This window comes from Cydia splendana, chromosome 19 (assembly GCF_910591565.1).
Source record: "Cydia splendana chromosome 19, ilCydSple1.2, whole genome shotgun sequence".
NCBI classification, from domain to species: Eukaryota; Metazoa; Arthropoda; class Insecta; order Lepidoptera; family Tortricidae; genus Cydia; species Cydia splendana.
In genome coordinates, this window is record NC_085978.1 from 15,764,969 (window position 1) to 15,786,072 (window position 21,104).

The window sequence follows — 21,104 nt, forward strand, 5'->3', positions numbered from 1 at the left end:
ACCTATCATGTTTATTGATTGACACGCCAGTAATTCACTGGTTGAACCCTAGCGGACGATAGCGGTGCAAGGGATGGGAGAATAAGCGGTTTTTCACGGGCTATCAAAACTTGAGTCTGTGTAACAGCTGTCGTTTCACGTTTTTCAAAACAGGAATGAACTAAATTAATGTATTTTGTTTTTTCGGTTGAGAATTTTATTTCAATTTCAGTGAGCATGCTGCATTAGCTGATTGACTAATATTAGTATTCGACGAGTCGCGCTATATCCACATATCATTCATAGAAAAATAGCATGTTTTAAATATTATATCCCCTTTTTTAACATACATACATATATGGCTTCCATCAGAGAAGGGTCCTTATGCACGTGGAGCATGTCTTCGTCTTATACATTTCATAGCATTTTTAATTTGCATCCTAATAAACGATAAACAGTTTTATTTCTAAACTTCTTATTGGAAATCCGCTCCCGCTACCGCTCGTCACCCGCACCTCTCGAAAAACACAAGTCGCGCTTTACGGCTTTGTTCAGGTGGCGATAACTTAGTTTTTAGGTGTTTCGGCAACATGCGACTGCGAATTATCATTTGTACCAGCCCTGATCGTATCGCGTCTTGACCCCAGTTAGAACTGTTAGGAATAGTTCGTTTATCAGTGATCGATTTGAATATGCTAGTGGCGGTGCCGTGGTTAGGGTGGCTTTTGTAATATATTGTTGTAATTATGAGGTCTATCGTTCAGACGACACGCGATACAGTTACTGACACTAAGGTGATTTGATATAAGAATAATGGTAATTCTTATCAATTGCATTTCAAGAATAGCCAAAAATAATAGCTCTTATGCTTGACAATGTTCAATTATTAACATAATTATACGATAACCTGAAAAGCTTTTTCAACTACAACAGCACGCGAATCGATGCTAATACTAAACTAAATATAGTCTTTCTTTCAAAAGTCACGGAAATCAATCAATACTGATTAATTATCTTTCTTTATTTCCAGGGCACGATAGCGAACAGATAGATATATTAACTACAGTCAACAAACCCAACATGCAAATCGATACCAAACACAAATTACTCTGTTCTTTCAAAACTTGACACGCAAATCAATCGATACGAACCAAATTAGTCTTTCTTTCTTTGCAGGGCACAATGGCGAACAACCGCGTTCACACGCAAAGTCCTCAGTGTGGCTACTACCAGTTTGGCACTGACATAAACGCTATCGAGAACGTAACTTACTTTCTATGCATCTCGCTCGTACTCGCATATTACTGCGAGCGAGATATATAGAACGTAAATTACGTAGACGTTACTGTATATGTCAGTTTTGACACTGTCAGTGACTCATGGTACGGGTACTGCTCGCTGTACAGGCCAAATTAGACTTACGATTCTTTTTTCTTGACATTCTTCAATATTACTATAAATAATTCATTAACCTAAACAGCATTTTTTATTTCAACTACAAGTAAACCGTTGAATTCATGCAAATGAACTGAAATTAGCATGCTCCAGAAATATGAAACAAATAAGTCTTTCTTTTTTTCACAAAACAGGAACGGATACATTTTCGACTACAACTATCGAAACCAACACGCGAATCTATAAATACCAAAGTCAAATTAGGTTTTCTTTCAAAACCTACCACGCAAATCAATCGATAAAAGCTTTCTATTTCATTTTTGATACAAGCTTTTATCGCAAATTATTCGTTCTTTGCAGGGCACAATAGCGAACAAACCGAAAGTCCTCTACCAGAGTTTATTGGCCTAAACTTGAAAGCTGGCCGCTAGGATTGTAAAATGCCCCTGCAGCCGACGAAGGATTTACTTTTCAGTCTAACTTTTATACTTAACAATCTATCTCAGGACTTGAATAGAGTTATTACTTTCAAATACAGCAACTACCCAACCCAACTCTCTAATCGATGCCAATACCAAAAAAATCTGTTCCTTTCAAACGTAAACTTGAAAGCAAAAATTCTTTCTTTGCAGGGCACAATGCGAACAAACCGAAAGTCTGCCAGTTCGTTGGCACGCCGTTCAGGCTGTGAAATGCCCCTGCACCCTGTTCCTTTCAAACGTAAACTTGAAAGCAAAAATTCTTTCTTTGCAGGGCACAATAGCGAACAAACCGAAAGTCCTCAGCCAGTTGGTTGGCATGCCGTTCGGGCTGTGAAATGCCCCTGCAGCCCTAATGCACCCGACGGGGGCAAGCCTGCCGGCGCCGGAAGCCGAGGTGCAAGCTATGCACTCGATGGACTGGTTGTTCAAGAAGGAAAGGATATATCTACTGGCGCAGTTTTGGCAACAGGTAAAGTAAAAAGACGTTTTAACGAAACGGGCCGATAAAAAATTTAGTCTCGTTTCGTTAAAATCTGCTGCGAAATCGTAAGGCAATATTATTAACCCTTTAACTGTCTAGATTTTTAAAAATACGATTTAAGCCTCTTTAAAGTCCTAAACGGTATTTTTTGCCGTATATCAAACTGAATCCCTGCAAATAGTAAAATATCATTTTCGTCTTTCCGTGTCATACAATTGACACGGAAAGACGAAAATGATATTTTTGATATTTAATTAGTCTCATCCAGAAGTGCCCCGCCATCTTCCGAATGTCGTCCACCCAACAGACGCCACGCGCTCCTTTCATCCGAAAACGGCTACCAATCCGTTAACATATATTTACATAGGTACTCCTTGTATTCTGTCTCGTACTTATTGCGAATTTTATCATAATGTTAACCCCTTTAAAATTTGTTAAATTTTACAAAATGTTATCAACAACACTAGTGCAAAACCGTAATCCAAAACTCATACCATTACAACACTATCGACTATACGAAATCAATTTACAGCACCGCAATTAACCTGAGGGACCCTTGGAAATTACCGAACGATTCCGACCGATACCACCTCAATTATATCTATTGTTTAACTAACTATTGTTTCGTATGCTAATATCTGATCAACGTCACATATTAACATCCGTAGCTACGGTAGAATCGCCTTTCGGTTTAATTTTCGAATTTGCAACATAGGGTTGGGACTAATTTGGTTTTATCGATTTTTTGCTCAATGGATAATTTTCGTCGCGATGGAGTTTATTGTTTTGCCGATTTTTTTGTATCTTTTTTTGCATTTTTGGCACGACTTTTGACCACCACATATACGAAAAATTCAAGCGTAAATTAAACACTTACTGTACTATTTAAATTTATAGGGGCCTAATTTTAAAAACAATACAATATGATTTATAAGACTAAAAAAAATATTTATTTAAATCAGTCCATTGCCCAACATTGAGATAGCCTAATAAAATGTCAACCATATAATTAGCATTATGTCATATCATGGCCGTTACAGGAGTGTGTAGGTGTGTCTGTCTCTTCGTCTATTTGTTCTATCATGCGACTCTACCCGACTATTGTTCCGTATGTTAATATCAGATCACTAATCGTTACGTTACGACATTATTCAATTCAGATCTGTATCTATTTAATGCAGAATTATCTGTAGATGCAGCAGGAAATTACAAAATACAAAGGAAGTACGTATTTAAACATCGATTTGAATGGAACAATTAAAAAACTTTACTTGTTAAAGATGAACGTAGAATTTTATCTTTTCCTATCGCACAGAAACTGTGTCGATATTTTTTTCCATCTAATATGCATCACAAATCGACTTGGTTATACTTTGCGTAAAATGCTTGTAGACTTAAACGAATGCCTATTTGTGTAAAAATAACATGACTATAGATGGTCAAGCAGATCTTGTCAGTAGAAAAAGGCGGCAAATTTGAAAAATGTAGGCGCGAAGGGATATCGCCTCATAGAAAATTTGAATTCCGCGCCTTTTTCTACTGACAAGATCTGCTTGACCAAGTATATTATATTTCTTATGAAAAAATTTAAGACGTGACATGATTTAGATCTGTTTAAATATTTGAAACAAGATTAATAGGTAGGTATAAGTTTTCTAAAACAAAAAACAAAAGCGATAATGTTAAGTCGACAAGAAGTAAAATTAAAACATTATCAATATTTACTGTCACTATTTGACAATAACAGTGATGTACCAAACGCGTATGTAAATTATCGATGTAATTCTCAATGCTAATCGATACGAAGATTGAATTCGCGCCCATTACGTCTGTCAAGCATAATTAACATGGCTGACACCGTGACAGCAATCAGAGTGCCACAGATCAAGAATCATTACTATAGTGTCACCTATTGTATCTATTATTACTGACAATGTGTAGGTAAAAACATGTTTATGTAGTTGTGTACACTATACAGTACGTACCGCGCGTTTATTTTTAAATATAGGTATTATTTCATTTATTCCGACTCTTGTATGAAGATATGTTACTTCTAGATAAAAAAAACTTACACTGACTTCTCAATAGTAAACAAAACACAACCGCATTCGGAATTCAAACCGCCAACGTCAAATTCCAAATTCAAAACGATTCCGATATTGCCCGAGTAAAATATGAACAATAGGGATTAAAAGCGGAATAAATATTCATTCAGGCGAGATGCGCGCGCAGATACTACGTTTCAATGGCTGAAGATAGTATTGTACTGGCCGCTAAGAAAATAGAGAAACAATTTTCCAAAACTCACTATTAAACCACCATGTTAACCAAATTTAAACTCTATTGATAATGAATAAAGTATAATTTCGAACTCTCAAGGATGGCAGATAAGAGGTTTTCAGAAGTAATCGATTCGAATGATGATTAAAAACGCTCCGTTTTTGAATTTACATATGCCGTGCCACGAATTTGCTATCGATACGAAATGTACGGTCAGTTTTGCTAATAAATTATTAATAATTATTAAAATTATTTAGACAACTGAATTTATTATTTTTCATTGTATATTGCCGTACATTAAATCGACATAAATTTTATTACCGGATATAAAGATTATAGTCTTTAGCTTTAATAAAATAAATAACACGAATAAACTTGGGGTAAAGTTAAATTAATTGAAATGATTGAACGGTGATTATGATTAATTCTTAAAGTCGCAATAATTTTACTACTTGCAAATTACTGGTTGCAATACAGCTCATTTTCATAAAGTTCCATCGACTTTATTCCATAGTATTAAGAGTAATAATCGCATAATTTTCGTTTGATATTAAACTCAATTTCAATTTCAATTACAATTTTCCATAACAATAATAATATATTATAGTTTCACAAGTTCTTTTGAATTCCTTAGTCGGATGTTTCCTTAACAATAAAATTTTATGTATGTTTCTACGAGTATCAAAACCAATAGTAATAAATGGACCTCAAGCCACCCATCTCGTATTTTAAAACCCTATTTAACAGCATCCTTTAAGCAAACTAGTACAAAAAGGCGTATTTTTATATAAATATCATGCCGCTTAAGCCCTTTTTAAAACAAATAAACAGTGCTCTTATAAAACTAACAATTAGAGCCTATAAAACGACTCGATTGAAATTGCGAACATTTATTTCGTATAATCGATGCAATCGACAGGTGATTTCGAATTTAGAACGTAATTTAAATAGCCGTTAATACGAATTTTAAAGCTTCGCCAATTTTATCGGTTCTCGAATTTATGGATCGAAATTTAAAATCGAGTTCACAGAAAAACAGAGCAGATAGTGTAATAAACTATAATAATGTAATGTTCACTGCAATATCAAGTAACAATAAAGTATTTAAAGATAAGAATAAAGTTTATTTGTTTCTATGAATGAGCACATGGAATCTTTCCGCCGTCTTTAAAAAAACTGAGCGTATCATCTCACGGGCCCCACGGCTAGCAATGATTCATGAAATGATTGCAGAAGTCTCTACTATATAAAATAATCGATATATAATCAACACGCTAGATTGAGTCGATTCCCACCAGCCTAATAACCGTCGATGATCGTTCCGATTGTGAAAAATATCATTAAAATAACATTAGCGGCATTCAAATGGCCGGTCCATGACCACAATCGATTCATTTTAAAAATAAAACAAATTATCGGAGTCGGCTTAAAGCTACTCGCGATACGCGATTTGAAATTCGAATTTGTTTAACGATCCGACTAGACGATCGATAGATACACGCCTACCGTCCGGTGGGAGGGGCGCAAATCGAATTAGTGAGCATCGATTATCGTTCGACAAAAAACCCGATTAGCCCCGAAAATCGACAGCCGAAAAAAGCTAATGGCGGTTTTTGTTCCGAATTCAAATCTTCGAATTCGTAATTTCGACCGCAAGGCGTTCAAATCATTTGTCAGTGACAATTTTTTGGTTGCAATCGATTTTTAAATACAGGCTAAGTTTTTGCCCGGCGTCTGGTAAATTCCTCGTTCGAGGTGAAGGCGGCGTTTTTGCATTCGAAGATAATTGCTCGCCGATTCTTCTAAAATAAGTATTTTCGAATAATTTAAAACCTGCTGGCCTAGGCCGACATGTTTTAGTATTTTTCTTGTTTTTAGGTTTTCAAGTTTTCCTTTTACTTCTTATTATGACGTCGTCTTATTTTATCTGTCATGTCATATCGACGTCACGATATGACATGACAGATAAAAAAACCCGATAAACCAAGTCATTTTTGTTTTATTTGTTATTGTTTGTATGCCTGCCTATTGCACATCTTATATTATACAATCTACGGGAAAACTTCGTAAGCGCGATGCAGCACAATGCAGCGCCATCTACCAGCCAATCTTTAAACTAAAACTACAAGAATTCGTCCTTATGTCTATGCCGCGACCTAACACCGGCCTGGGAAAGCACGCGACTTTTTGCCAAAAACGGGACACATTCTTTTGTATAAAGCTATGGGAACTTTGAAAGAGCAGTGAAGAGGAAAGGGTTACCAAAATAACTTGGCCTCTAGACCCATAACAACTGTGTTGAAGATTTCCATTATTTTGGTCTTTATAGAACTTTCATCTCGCTAGCATTCGAGCAACGTTTGAAATAATACCTTATAGCAAGGCTATGGGAACCGATCGCATTCCGGGCCTTAGAGAAATTTGGAAGCTTTCGCAAACTCTCATCTAACTTGATAACGTTATTCGAATGCCGACCTTCATGTCAGTTGATTAGGTTTAAATTGGAATAAAAGTTGGAACCAGATTACTTGTTGTGAAAAGTTTCGAACGAATATCGGGCAGCGGTTTGAATAGTTTGCAATTAACCTTCTGTTCTATTTTTGAATATATTTTTCAACTACTATTTAAGGTAGAGATATAAGTTAGAGACACAGAATGGTATTTATCAAATGTACCTATATATAGATGACGTCAAAGATTGTAATTCTCCTTTAAAAACGAGGGGGCCTAGCCAAGATGACAATCGTACATCGAAAAATGCCAAACGAAATGTAAAAATATATCGGGAAGTCACGAGATTATTTCCATACATTACTAAAGTTTCAATTGGCTTTAAACAAATGAAAAAAGAAATGGCTTTGTCTATCAACGATTGTCACTGACTTAACCCCTTGAAGCCTTGTTAAGCAGCTTACCATTGACCAATGCATTTGCCGCTGACGTGCAAAAACACATTTCCTCAAAAATAAATCAATACTCCTTCCAGAACAGTCGTGAGCAACTAATGTTCTACAAGGTTCGACATTAAAGTTCAAATATAATTCTCAATACAAAACGTCGTAAGCGACGAAAACCGTTTGACGGTTACGATATTTTAAGAATAGAACGGCTTGAAGCGTGTCGTTACGGCTTAACGCAATCGACGCTTAACGATAATCGACGAAACAATCGATTAAAACCTTTACGAGTTGTGGTTTTTTGAGTCGATATGTTAAATCGATTTTTAAGCTCTTTCATAATTATATTAATGCCATTTAATGCCATGCTTTATGGTATATTGACCCTCATTAAGGTGTAGTTTTTGTATGTATGAGTATATGCGTTTTTATATGAGAAACATAGAACACGCAGAAGTCCTGGCAGCTCATAAAAAGGTTGTATTCGAAATATAAACTTCATTTTCACACACACATACACAGAAATGATCATACTAGCTTCAATGTGGAAATTTTCAATATTCTATGCAGCTCATGAAAGAAAAAGCGCCTTCGTGTTAATGAGTATATAGCAATCTCACAGTTCTTTAATGACACTAATAATGTTCTATTACTTAGGCTAATTCGCTGAGCTTTTCTGACTTTGCTTAATTTTAGTCTATTTATTCCTAGAAATAAGACGGTCCTTTTACTTAATCGTCCTCGATTGAGTTCATATAAGGACCGTCCTTTACGGAATAATCTAAGGACACATAGTCTGGCAAAGTAATTTGTTAGTATAAAAAATGGTACCAGATTTGAAAAATACGGACGTGATCGTAAATTATTCGATGGTTAGTCAGACCACAGTTTTATTAATTCAAGCGGAGAATTCCTATGTAAGTGTAATAGTTTCCAAAAAGCCCGATTGCTATTTTTAAATATAAGTATCATCTCATCTGCTAAATAAAATAGACAGTATAAATGTAGCGCATAATTATTTTCCATCGTATTCTCACGGAAACGTACGAACGTGTCTTGCTATTTCACTCAGTCTCGGTACAAAAAGTACTGAGGTTGACTGATGTGGCATGACAAATACGAACGTTTCCGAGAAAATACGATGGAAAAGTATTATGCTGATGGATAATTTATAATAATTAATATTTTTTTAAACAGGGTTTTCAATACTAACTCTGTAATCTATTCTATACCTCCGACGTAAAGTAATAATAGAACTCGATGTTTTTTTACCAGTCACGCAATCTATCGATACTAAGCTTAATGATGATCGATGACTGCACTATCGAATAGTATTACTTTTTTAAATTAAATGTTCCAAAAGGTCACACATTTAAACATTATCTATAAAACTTAAACGCACGCAATCATTAGCAATTTTAATATAAATATAAAAAGGTTATATAAAGGCATTAACCGTTTGATATATACAATAATTAAATCGTTCGAAATCAATCAACCGCAAGTCTTCAATTACATATATTTTATTTATTACTTAGGAAAATTATAGTAGAGATAAAATATTATATATATTTTTATTCATTTCTATTCATTTTTTATTTCATGAGTAACTACCGCAGTTACCAAATAAATTATTATAAAATTTTACTTTATGTGTTAAAAACTAACATTAAGAAAAATATAACTGCCAAATGCTGACGTTAAACATACAAACACATTTAATATAATATAATATAAGTCATGTCTATTGTTAGATCAGTTGCAATACAAGGATTTTTTACACATAGAAACAAATGTGATAAAAATAAAAAGATACTATTCATCGAGTTGATAAAGTTTGACAGAGTATGGCAGTGTCACCATAAACGTCAAACTTTATTATGGCACTGCCACACGTCACGTCACGTACGTCAACATCTGGGTAAAGTTGGTACGATACAAGATCATAATCAATAAAAGAAAATCAACGTTCTAAAGATCGAAACGTGAATCACAATTAAATTAAAATTCCAAGTTTGAGTTCAAATATCGAACAATCAGATAAAGACGCCGCAATTTCTCAAATTCGAAAATGGAATGCTTGCGCGACGCGCGCCCAGGAGTTACCGATTAATCGATTGACGTATATTAATAATCGATACGTGACGATTAATCGTTTGATACCGATGCCTCGGTAGGTAATGACGACTGAGATTTACGATAATTTCACGTTAATGTAAGTTTAGAATTGATGGTAGGTGTTAAGTTTAAAATAACTTGCTTGAATTTATGTCGAGCGCATTGGACGTTGTTTTGGTCTTTTTGGTTTTGGATATTAAACCAGATAGTCTTTTTAATGAGTTAATTAAAGAGTATTACAACTTTAAGTCCTACATATTTATATTTACAGTGGGCATGGCACACTGCTTCCGATTCGCACGTCGTTCCGAAGTTTGAGCGAGACAACGCTATGCGCGTATTAAAGCGACATCCCGCTCACATGCGAATCGGACGCAGTGTGCCATGCCGCTTAGTTCTTCATAAACAGGAGTACATGTACACTTTTACAGATTGCTAAAATGTGACAACTGTCATAGACTATGGTACCGCTTACAATCACGCCTGCTTGTTTACCAACGACAAAGTATTAAAAACTCGGGATATTCCAGAATCAAACATAGGAATACGCCGTTGAATTTCACCTGTTGAACTGAAATTGACCCACAGACCCCTATTCTCAAAGCACTCGACATACACGTTAGTAGCAGTGGCGATGCGTATCTCGGAACAATGGCTCCCGCTCCCACAGTGCAGCGTTGAAAGCGATCGGTGTTGCCACTTGTTGGATTGGCAGTTATTGGCTTTTTTATATAATTTTTTTTTCAACCCTGTACCTATAAAAGTGTTTATAAAAAAATGGCAATATGGTTTTCGAAATCGATTCAAATATGGGGCTTGCGTTGATAAGCAATGTAGATGAATTTCTATTCATGACAACTGTCTTCGTGAACATTTATTTGTTAAGACATAATATGGATGCCCCATATTATCTATGAAAAGGGACCTTATTGTCGATGGCGCTTACGCCGCTCAGCGTCGCGCGGCATTGTATTAATGTCGGAGCATCGTTAATAATGGCGTAAGCGCCATCGACAATAAAGTCCCTTTTCATAGATAACGTCACATATATACATAAGTATTAAAAAAAATTAAACACATCGTGTTTATTCAATTGTCATATTGAAAAAAACATTGGAATATCTTAGCAGTGCACAAATTGAAAATAGAAACTAGACAAAAATATATCGTTCATGTAAATAGTTTTTATGTAAATCTGAGATGACGTGACACGTGTATGATATTAGTACGTCTAGCGCAATAATAGACTTGCGAAATATCATGTAATACAGTTTTTGACGGCTCCATAAAAACTGTCCAGGTTATAAATAAACGCATTCTTTTCAAAATAACTCTTTATTTACGAATCCAATAATTATCTTTTATACTGGCGCTTATGAAGTTTTATTTGAAATTGAGGTAAATATACGAACTATGACGTCATTCATCAAATTTCGTTTACTAGTCATCAGTCATTCTCATGTTTTACACTCTTTTAAACGCATTTAATAGTGAAATTAACTTTCATTACACATAGAACAATCTCGTAGGTATTTAATATAGGCGGATAAAATACATTGACAAAAAATTTAAGAATAGTTTTTATACTTGTACGTGTTTTACAAAATTTCATTATAAATTAAAACTACAATAACTAAAACGTGTATGTAACGTATCCTCAAAATATTCTTCTTTAGCTTTTCACACCAACTCTTTTTTTTAAATTATCAACAATATACCGAATTAAAAAAATGTCAACGTATTTTTGGCCATTGCTTATAACTTGTAATTTCTTCAAACACAGCCAAAACATGATTGCAATCAAAAATAATTCGCACAGTCACGATTTTGCCAACCCTATGCATCGATAGAGATCAGTCAAACATGTTGAATGACATTTTCCTTGTAGAATTGCCACCGACATTTACCAACATAACTTTGCCGTTATCCATCTATCCTTGCAGCTTTGTTACCATGGAATAAGTTCAAAATTAGAATGACATTTAGTTTGTGTTCGGTATTTTAAAGTTTGCTGTTTGTAGTACAATGTTTAGATCGCTCTCACAGTTCGGAACCATGCATGCTCTTTAAGCATTATTCTAAACAACATTTCAACAGAAAAGTCTATGCCTCACAGAAACCAAGATTAATGCACTTTCTGGCTCATATTTCACCTGAAAACAGTTTTCTGTACATTTCTGGATCGATAAATAAGGACATAGCGTCAATATATTTACCAGTTGGACCAGCATGTACAGTCGCCATCAGATATATAGGAGCGGCCAAGGTGTTCACAATATCTGAACACGCGCTCTAACGCCCTGACAATAGAGGCGTGTTCCGATATTTGTGAGCACCTTGGCCGCTCCGATATATCTGATGGCGACTGTACGGTGAATTGACACTATCAGGTGACAATTGACACGGTGACAAGTGATAGTTGTGAAACAGGGGCCAGAGATAAAATGGAAATTTCATTATCTGCCTTTATCACTCTTGCGTATTCGAGAGATAGATATTAGAGAAGCAGATAACAAAATTTCGATTTTCGTTTTTTGCGGTAGACTTTTTGATAACGCGTAGTAGTTACAGTGGGCTGACCGCGAAGCACAAACGAAGTTTGGCCTCTCTGTAGCACTTCCGTACGAATTCATAAGTGCCACAGAGAGTCAAAACTTCTTTCGTGGTTCGCGGTAGCCCTCCAGATCTCGTTTCACTGGTGAGTCGATTACGGGTTGGAATACGGCTGAACTTTGTCGACGTTTTTAGAATACACCCCACGCGACTTTTGCAATATAGGAATACGTCATGATTCGAATTCGTGACGCAGATATTAGCGGTGCAATTATGTATGTGTCGCAGTCGGATCGTATAATCCGCCGTATTACATTACGGCTAGCCGTTTTCAAAAACAGGGGCGTTTTGAAATGCGGCGGTTTAACGATTAGCCGGATTGAATGCGGCTGAATGAGAATCCGCCGAAATGTATTCGGCGCCATACGTTCTTCAACACGGCTAGCCGTAATGTAATACAGCGAGTCATTAGCCGCCGCTTTGACAGTTTTTAGTTCCCATTTTTAACACCCGTGGCGCTGCCTGACAAACGCTGGGGTGTCCATCAAATCTGGAGTTCGTCGGACTGTTTCTTTTCAAAAAACATTTCTTTCGCAACTTAACTAGACGGAGCCCCGCTTCGCGGGGCTTTCGCGGGGCTCCTATTTCTGAGCGGTTTGCCCTTCGGGCATCTGAAGCTACCTAACGAACCTAACCTACCTACCTATTGATTTAGTGAGACGTCCGTGAAAACATTACACTTTGGGGAAAAAAGCGTAGGTATAGGTAAGTAGGTTAGGTTCGTTAGGTAGCTTCAGATGCCCGAAGGGCAAACCGCCCAGAAATAGGAGCCCCGCTTGCGGGGCTCCGTCTATTTAAGTTGTGAAGGAAATGTTTTGGAAAAGAAACACATGTAGTGCGGTGGGACCATGGTAAAAATAAACTAAATTGCAAACATTGTCAAACTCCGGTTACGTAGGCGACCGAAAGAACTGGTCACTCTACAATTTAAAATAGTAGTACGATGCGGCTAAACGTTGGCCGCCTTATTGAAGAACGTATCGCAATGACAATCCGGCTAATCGTCGAACCGCCGCATTTCAAAACGCCCCTGTTTTTGATAACGGCTAGCCGTAATGTAATACGGCGGATTATACGATCTGACTACGACATATGCATTGTCTGGGAAATGTCTAGGAAATTACGAATTATCTTAGAGTATTAAACAATGGTATTTCAAGCTTTAGGTCAACGGTCAAACCTAATGTGAACTGTCTAGTTATCAATTTTCAGAAGTATACATGTCGTCATCATGTGTGCGCATTTTTAAGTGAAAACTTCTTTAGCGGCGCTGTGCACTTTTTGGGGTGGGGAAAAAATGATAAACTCGAGACAGCGTAAGGCGTAACGCGTAAGGCGTCTCTCCTCTCTTTCTACCGCACGGCGAAAATGTATGCCGGAGCCTGCTGTTTCATGTAGGCGGCGCAGGGCGCTTGCGTGACTTATGTTATGTGTGACGGACAATGTCATTGTTTTTTGATTTAAATGCCATCTAGTGAGTTTCCCTCAAACTGGTATTAATATAATGGTAGTACCAATAGTACCCACAGTAATGTGCTTAGGGGTTTCAAGTAATGCGACGATAGAACGCTAGATGGCGTTAACCTCAATTATACATAGTGCTGCAGACATTTTGCACTATATGGCCCTGTTATTAATATTCTCAGTTACAATGTCGTTGAGTTTTCACTTCTGCCGGCACTCCCGGAGTGCAACCCCTTGTTTTTTTTTTAGCCTATCTGAGTGTCCCACTGCTGGGCAAAGGCCTTGATTTCCACGACTCCCGATTTGGTGCTTCCCCCGGCCAGTTGTTCAGGAAGCTGTCCAGGTCATCTCGCCATCTCGTTTGGGCCTGCCGCGTCCACGTACCTCTACCGGCATCCACTTGGTGGCTAAGCTAGCCCACCTCTCCGGATGCATGCGGTAGACGTGACCGGCTCAGTCCTATTTGAGCCTAGGTGTTAAACTAACTGATCGTGGGCATTTAGTTAAATCATTCTTAATCTTTCTCTGTCTGGTCAGTGTATACTGTGTAGTGATCACGTGATGTTTTCATGGAAAACGAAGTATCGGCCGCCCGGTCTGAACCCGGACCGTTGTGTGTTTGTCCTTTATGCTACTCGAAAAACAGTCTGAACTGATCTCTCCTTAAGCTACAGGATTGTTATACAATAATTTCCTTGGATGAACTAATTCTCTTGATGAGTTAATGCCCGCTCGATGTGACTGTGACACGTCGGGATTTGTACCGGCGACCCGTCGTCCGTCAGTGATTTGATAAACTATTACTTCATTGTGGCTATTTATAGATTCATCCAAGTTTTTCTTGCTCGATTTTAGTAGGAGAGTTGAATTCGCAAGTGGTACGGCATTTGCTTACCATCTAGCGTTTATTTTCCATGGAAGTGTTTAAAAAAACTTCTTTTGAAATCTTGTCCAGTGTGCAACATTCTTCATACCTGGTTTTTTCTTAATTCTTTCCTGGTAGAAAAATTATTACCCTCTTATTCATAAACGCACTTCAAACCTCAATTAGCTAATTAATAATCGTTTGTCCTTATCTATCATTTTGACTTATGTATTTGTAAGAAAAGGATAAAACATAATTTAACTAAATCAGGCCCTTAAAGTTTTATGAATAAGGGGGTTAGTCTATAGTGTTCAATTTCATGTATGTGTGTACATATTTCCGTAAAATAATTAAGCATCTCACGCTACATGTTTTTAGGGTTCCGTACCCAAAGGGTAAAACGGGACCCTATTACTAAGACTTCGCTGTCCGTCCGTCCGTCCGTCCGTCCGTCCGTCTGTCACCAGGCTGTATCTCACGAACCGTGATAGCTAGACAGTTGAAATTTTCACAGATGATGTATTTCTGTTGCCGCTATAACAACAAATACTAAAAACAGAATAAAATAAAGATTTAAATGGGGCTCCCATACAACAAACGTGATTTTTGACCAAAGTTAAGCAACGTCGGGAGTGGTCAGTATTTGGATGGGTGACCGTTTTTTTTTTTGCTTTTTTTTTTGTTTTTTTTTTGCATTATGGTACGGAACCCTTCGTGCGCGAGTCCGACTCGCACTTGCCCGGTTTTTCAATATATTTGAAGAGCCTTTTTCATAGAAAAGTGAGTCAATATGCTTCGGATTACTTTTTGATGGGTTTGACGCACCGCTACTGTTGTGAATAATCGAGACACCCACATTATAATTTATATGGCACATTGCGATTGCCCCACAGTCTCCTCGGAATTCGAAGATAAAAGAAATTGTCTATGGTCGTCCGCCATTTTCCAATTTCTCAACCGAAATCATTAACTGACAAACATCGTAAAGCGAATGGAATGGGCGCATTCTTCTATATTTAAAACTTCGATATTATTATAATCGCTCTCAAAATGCAGGCGATTACAAATCTAAAATTAACTAGCTTACTTGAGCTCTACGATTACATATAATTATAATGTGTCACGAGGTCTTAGTTACACTGGTTTCTTTGAGCGTTACAATCGCCTAAACTTTGTAGGCAATCAGAATACACAGAACAGGCGACATATTTTTAAAAGTTCGAACGCTGACACTTAAACTAATCGCTGTTTTCGATTCTAGTTGTGTTCTGAAGTGAAGACGTTCTATATTTGAAATGTTTTCGATTTTCGAACGGCTGCCGTTGCGCGTCAATGCTGATGAAATCGGCTTATTAAACGGTTTCAAAAATGGAATGTCGATTTGTAAACAATATGTGGGAGTGGAGATTAGGTACAGTCAAAATATAATGACATTAATGTCATTCATTCTATTAGTAACAAAGTCTGAGATTCGTGCAAATTGCGCGACGGACAAACTGAAAGCAAAAATGTTAACTTCCATTGTCTCTATTTTGCACATTAAGTTCATATTTTTTCCATATCGAGTGCGATGGCTTTAAGTTCCCCCACGAATTGATAGTCTCATCCCTCCATCACTAACGTCGCAAGAAACTTAAAAAAATGTCACATATACTTGGTCAAGCAGATCTTGTCAGTAGAAAAAGGCGGCAAATTTGAAAAATGTAGGCGCGAAGGGATCTCGTCTCATAGAAAATTTGAATTACGCGCCTTTTTCTACTGACAAGATTTGCTTGACCGTCTATAATATAAACCCATGTTTTATGCTACCTTTTAAACTGTATATTTTTAGCGTAGACTATTTCACTTTGTAAACAGGTAAACACTTAAATTCTTCCGCATTCTTATCAAATCCGTGTCAAAAGTTGAGAAATCTGATGACAGAAAAGAAGAAGTAAACAGAACAGAATGCAACTAGAAAATCGCGTCGCTGAAATTAATAGCCACCGTGTGTCTATCAACGAGTGAAATAAAATCGTATCAAAACATTCGATTCGAAATTTGAAAATAGAACAATTGGAATGTGTTCGAATCTTCGAGCAACACCGGCTTCCGACATGTCGGAAGGGAGGAGCCCGAGCGATAACTTACCGTCCAATCATTCTACCATTTTTTGTGGGGGCAAACATGCACACAGTCGCACTTCTCACTCACTATAGTCACTACATACAAAATCCAATCTGTAATGACGACACAAATACTTAGAAAATGAGACACGTAAAAGACAAATCTTGCACACCTCGATTTACATATGAGGGACATTGTATATAAACAAAAAAAAATGCGTACACTGCAGCTGCAGCTAGTAAGCGTACTCGCAAAACTAATAAAATAAATCACCCATAAAAATTTCACCGAAACATAAAACAATCGGAATTTTAAAATCGGTTTCCCAGCAAAAAAACAATCTTTTACAAGTCACATAATTAATTTGAGAACGAAAATACGTTGTTCCATTGACACTCACCCACTTGGCACGCGTTGGGCGGAAACCGTAGTAAACAAGTGTTGAAAACAAGGGAAATTGCCTAAACAGTACCTAAATTTTTCTCTTGAAAGAGAGTCTCTCTTTCAGTCGCTCTCTCTCTTACACAAACACACACATCCTAGCGTAGCTCCTTTCTGGAGCAGCCCTTGAATGGAACCCCAGGACTCTGGTCCAGGGTCTGTTTTCCGAGGTTCTCCTCCACTTTGCACGGTCTTCGGCATCATCTTTTGTGCGCGCGTCATCCCTTGCAACCTCTCGCACTCGTTTCACACATAAACGTCGTTCTAAGATAATCAATTGCATTCGATTTTCAAAGTTCACAAACCTTTGATCACCCTTTTCTAGAAACACTGGCTGACAAAAACAGAAAACGCATAAATTAAAAACAATATCACGCACTGAAACCGTTCCAATTTTAAAATCTCAGCGATCCCCTCGTTCGATGTTCGATTTCGTTCGAAGTTCGAAAATAACCGCGACAGCTGAGCGACATCGGACCGTCTTTTATTACCTCCTTCGTGTTTATTACCACTTTATGAGTTTTTATAGATTTTTTTTCTCGTTCCTAACGAATGTCACTCGTTCTGATCGCTTTCCTATTTATACGCATCCGCACATTTCGTGTGATTTAACGGCGGTTTGTTGCGATATATCGTATTCTACATTCCGATATGAGTTTTTCAGCTTTATTGGTCGTGTCTCGTTTTTATTGCGTCGATATTTCCTGTGGATTTTCCCGCGTGATCTGTATTATTTTTTTAATTAGAAAATTCAAATTAACTTCATGGGATATTTGACGAATATATTTTTTCACCACACCAGCTCGGAAAGGCTTACTTTGCACTTCAAAAACTGATAGCAAAGTTGCATTTTATTCACATGTGAGGCAAAGTAATCAAATGAAAATTTTGAGTTGTTTTCTTATGTTTGCTGGTAGATTTGACTTTTTAAATGATCATTTTGGATGATAAATATTTAATAACATTCATTTGGATTTGATTTGGTTTGATTTTGTTTGATATTTTACATTTAATATTTGCTTCGGGTTGTTGTGGTGAAAAATTTTGTGTTTCACTCGGGGGCAAATTTTGTTTAACCCTCGTGCTTTGAAAAGAAACTCAGGAGATAGATGCAATTAGTAGTTAAAAATTGATTTTAAATTTAAGTTTATTTTATTGATTTTCATGCACCTGTTTAAAATATTGCTGACAACTCTCACTAGTATATCTCTATTTTTACGAGCCACTAAGCTTTAAAGATAGTTTGAGTCAATACATATATCACTAAAAACGATAATTATAGTGCAGCACTAAAATACACGATTTATGCCTCTTCAGAAGAAACGACTTAGGAAGTCTTATGACAAACGTTCGTTTCATAATTAACATAAATTATAACCTAAGGCCATCACGCCCTCGCCAGACAAAGAATGAAGGACTTTGGAGCAGGATATCTGGAACCAAAGGACTTTAAAACGCTACCCATGAGCTCCATCATCCGGCACATGGAGATGGTGGGAAAAGCTCTTGAGTAGTTGACGGATCTTTCCTAGGGGGTATTTGCACAAAAGATCCCTATGGGTCGAAGTGTACCCGCAAGGGCAGAATATGGCCTTAGGTTTATCACATCTTAAAACGATAAGATGTGATAAACCTAAGGCCATATTCTGAAGCGCAGATTCAATATTAATATAGTTCTAATTCTAAAGAAATAAAATAAAATTATGTAAACTGCGTAGTCAGGCGACCTAATAGGACAGAAATTTTTACGAATTAGAATTTTTTTTTTATATATTTTTTTTAAATTTCATAAGTTACGGATTTAAGCATTTTAACGCATTCACTGCCAGGGGGCGTGGCCTAGGAACAAACTTGTATGACGGTGAACGCACATGTGCGTTGGGGGCAGTGAATGTGTTAAGCTTGTGGAGACAAAACAAAATTAAGAAAAGAAAAAATACGATACTTTGATATTAAATTCAATGCATCAATAACATATTCTTATAAATCTGATTACGCTAAGTATCGGATTTACGGATCTTGAAATAATTTTCCGTCGACCAACAATGCGGGCGACATTAAACTGAACGTACCATTAATTTTACTTTATGGCATTTCAATTATTTTATATATCGTAAATGTTCAATTGAATGAAGGTTACTTCATTAAATGCACTTATTTTTGTGATAAAAGTGGAACTACCCGTTGGTTTCTCAAAACATCTACATAATATATAAGATTTCAAATTAAAAAATATTTAGTAGAATTATTTAATTTGTTCCCTTTTTGTAAAAAAACAAAACAAAAGGAACGTTCCTGTTAAATATAATATTAAACGAAAAAACATATTTGAATTGGATTGTAAAAATGGTAAGTACATCGCAAAGACAAGAAATGTAAATCATCGACAATATTTGTGGAGTAGCTGAACATCGAATACATGGTTTATTTTTTTAAACGGCTCTTGCAGTTTCAAATTCCCTATGAAAATCTGTTTAAATGGTATTTTAATAACATATCGAGTGTTTAAGTTTGATAATGAAACTTTAAACATATCGATTTACCTAACAAGTAATAAAAACACTTTATGATCGCCCGGTTACCCGTAGGAAATACATAAAAATATTACCGAAACTGACCACAATCCTTACCAACCGATGACATTCATAAAAAGGTTTTATTCCTCAATAAATAACAATAAAAACTACATAAAATAGTTCTGATCAATAGTGGTATCAACCTTTTTACAACCGTTTTACGATTCCTTAATGGGATACCGAAAAGCTTAATTTAACTTCATTAAGTGCCCAAAAAACAATAAAATTATATTTTATCGGTTTTCGTTTAAAAACGCCCGTGAGATAACCTTAATACTAAATCAAGATCACGACAATAATCAGTTTTTATTCTTATTTTTATATTAAATCGCAGCCTTTTATTTTCATTTGAACAATAATCACAAATTTAACAAAACGGCTTAAAATGGCGTTGCTGTCAAAATAAATCTATGTAAATCGTATGCAAAAATGTTTAGTTCCACTTTTTGCCGCACGTACAAATAAGTTTGTTCTTCATTCAAATCGATCCTTTCACACTTCGAACAAATGCGAGGGACGGTTGATTTCCGTTCTTAATTCAAAAGTTTTCTTTTTTCGTTTTTTTTCAAAGTTTGAATAGTGAGCGCGTAATGTGAAACCGAATCGTCGATAGATTCATTCGATAAGTGATCGTTTGGAATCGATATCGCTCATTTATTGATTTATTCAATCGACTTATTTGGAATTTTATAACCTAATTTTGAAACGACAATTAACGATATCGAATTTGTCATAACATAAATATTTAATGTTGTGTGACTACTGATTTTTCTACCACCAAAATAAATCATTGCCTATAGAAATCAATAATTTCCATTTTTTCGAATAACAAAATAATGTAGGTAGAGTAAGTTGGGAAAAGATGATAAAATATAAAATGGACCCAAAATTTCTGACATGAAAGCATCAATAGCCAAACAACCTCTTGTTTTCCTTTTTCTAAATCAAAATGACAATCGGCACCGAGGCTAAAAAAACTAAAAGTTCGACAACACGGAGACAACTTTTTAAATTTCGAATTCAGAACAAAACATCGAACGAACTCGGCGTAGAAATTAATTATTAATTTCAATACGTAACTTTGTAAACCTCGTATCATGAGTATTCGCAGTTTAACATTTAACGTTATGTCAGGGGTGTAAGGTTGAATATTGGTTGGAAGGTTGTGAGATAGGAGTTTTAGAAGATTGTTTGTCGGCTTGTTTCCATCGCCTCCCTTCAAACGCGCGCTTTTTTGTTTCCAGTCCGATGATGGCAAAGGCAATTTGTATCAATTGCACATTTTTCTCATTTATAATTTTACCGTCTGCTGCGAACGGGTGCAGGGCGTGTTTTATTCGCGTCTTAGCCGTTTTTGCTTGTTTTAGTGCATGATAACGATAACGATTCTTTTTTCATAACTTTTTG

General features: G+C 36.3%; 1 protein-coding gene across 4 annotated transcripts in view; it reads left to right on the plus strand.

The window, feature by feature from the left end:
- The window catches only part of LOC134800141 (homeobox protein cut), a 182,567-nt gene that overhangs the window by 21,104 nt on the left and 140,359 nt on the right, over positions 1-21,104 (plus strand). For 3 of the 4 annotated variants that reach the window (XM_063772607.1, XM_063772609.1, XM_063772611.1), the window contains exon 2: positions 2,128-2,325. In XM_063772607.1, the coding sequence (XP_063628677.1) occupies positions 2,209-2,325 (117 nt within the window). In that variant the 5' untranslated portion in view covers positions 2,128-2,208. Of the gene's footprint in view, positions 1-2,127; positions 2,326-21,104 lie in introns of those variants that run through there. The other variant, XM_063772612.1, reaches the window with a different exon arrangement.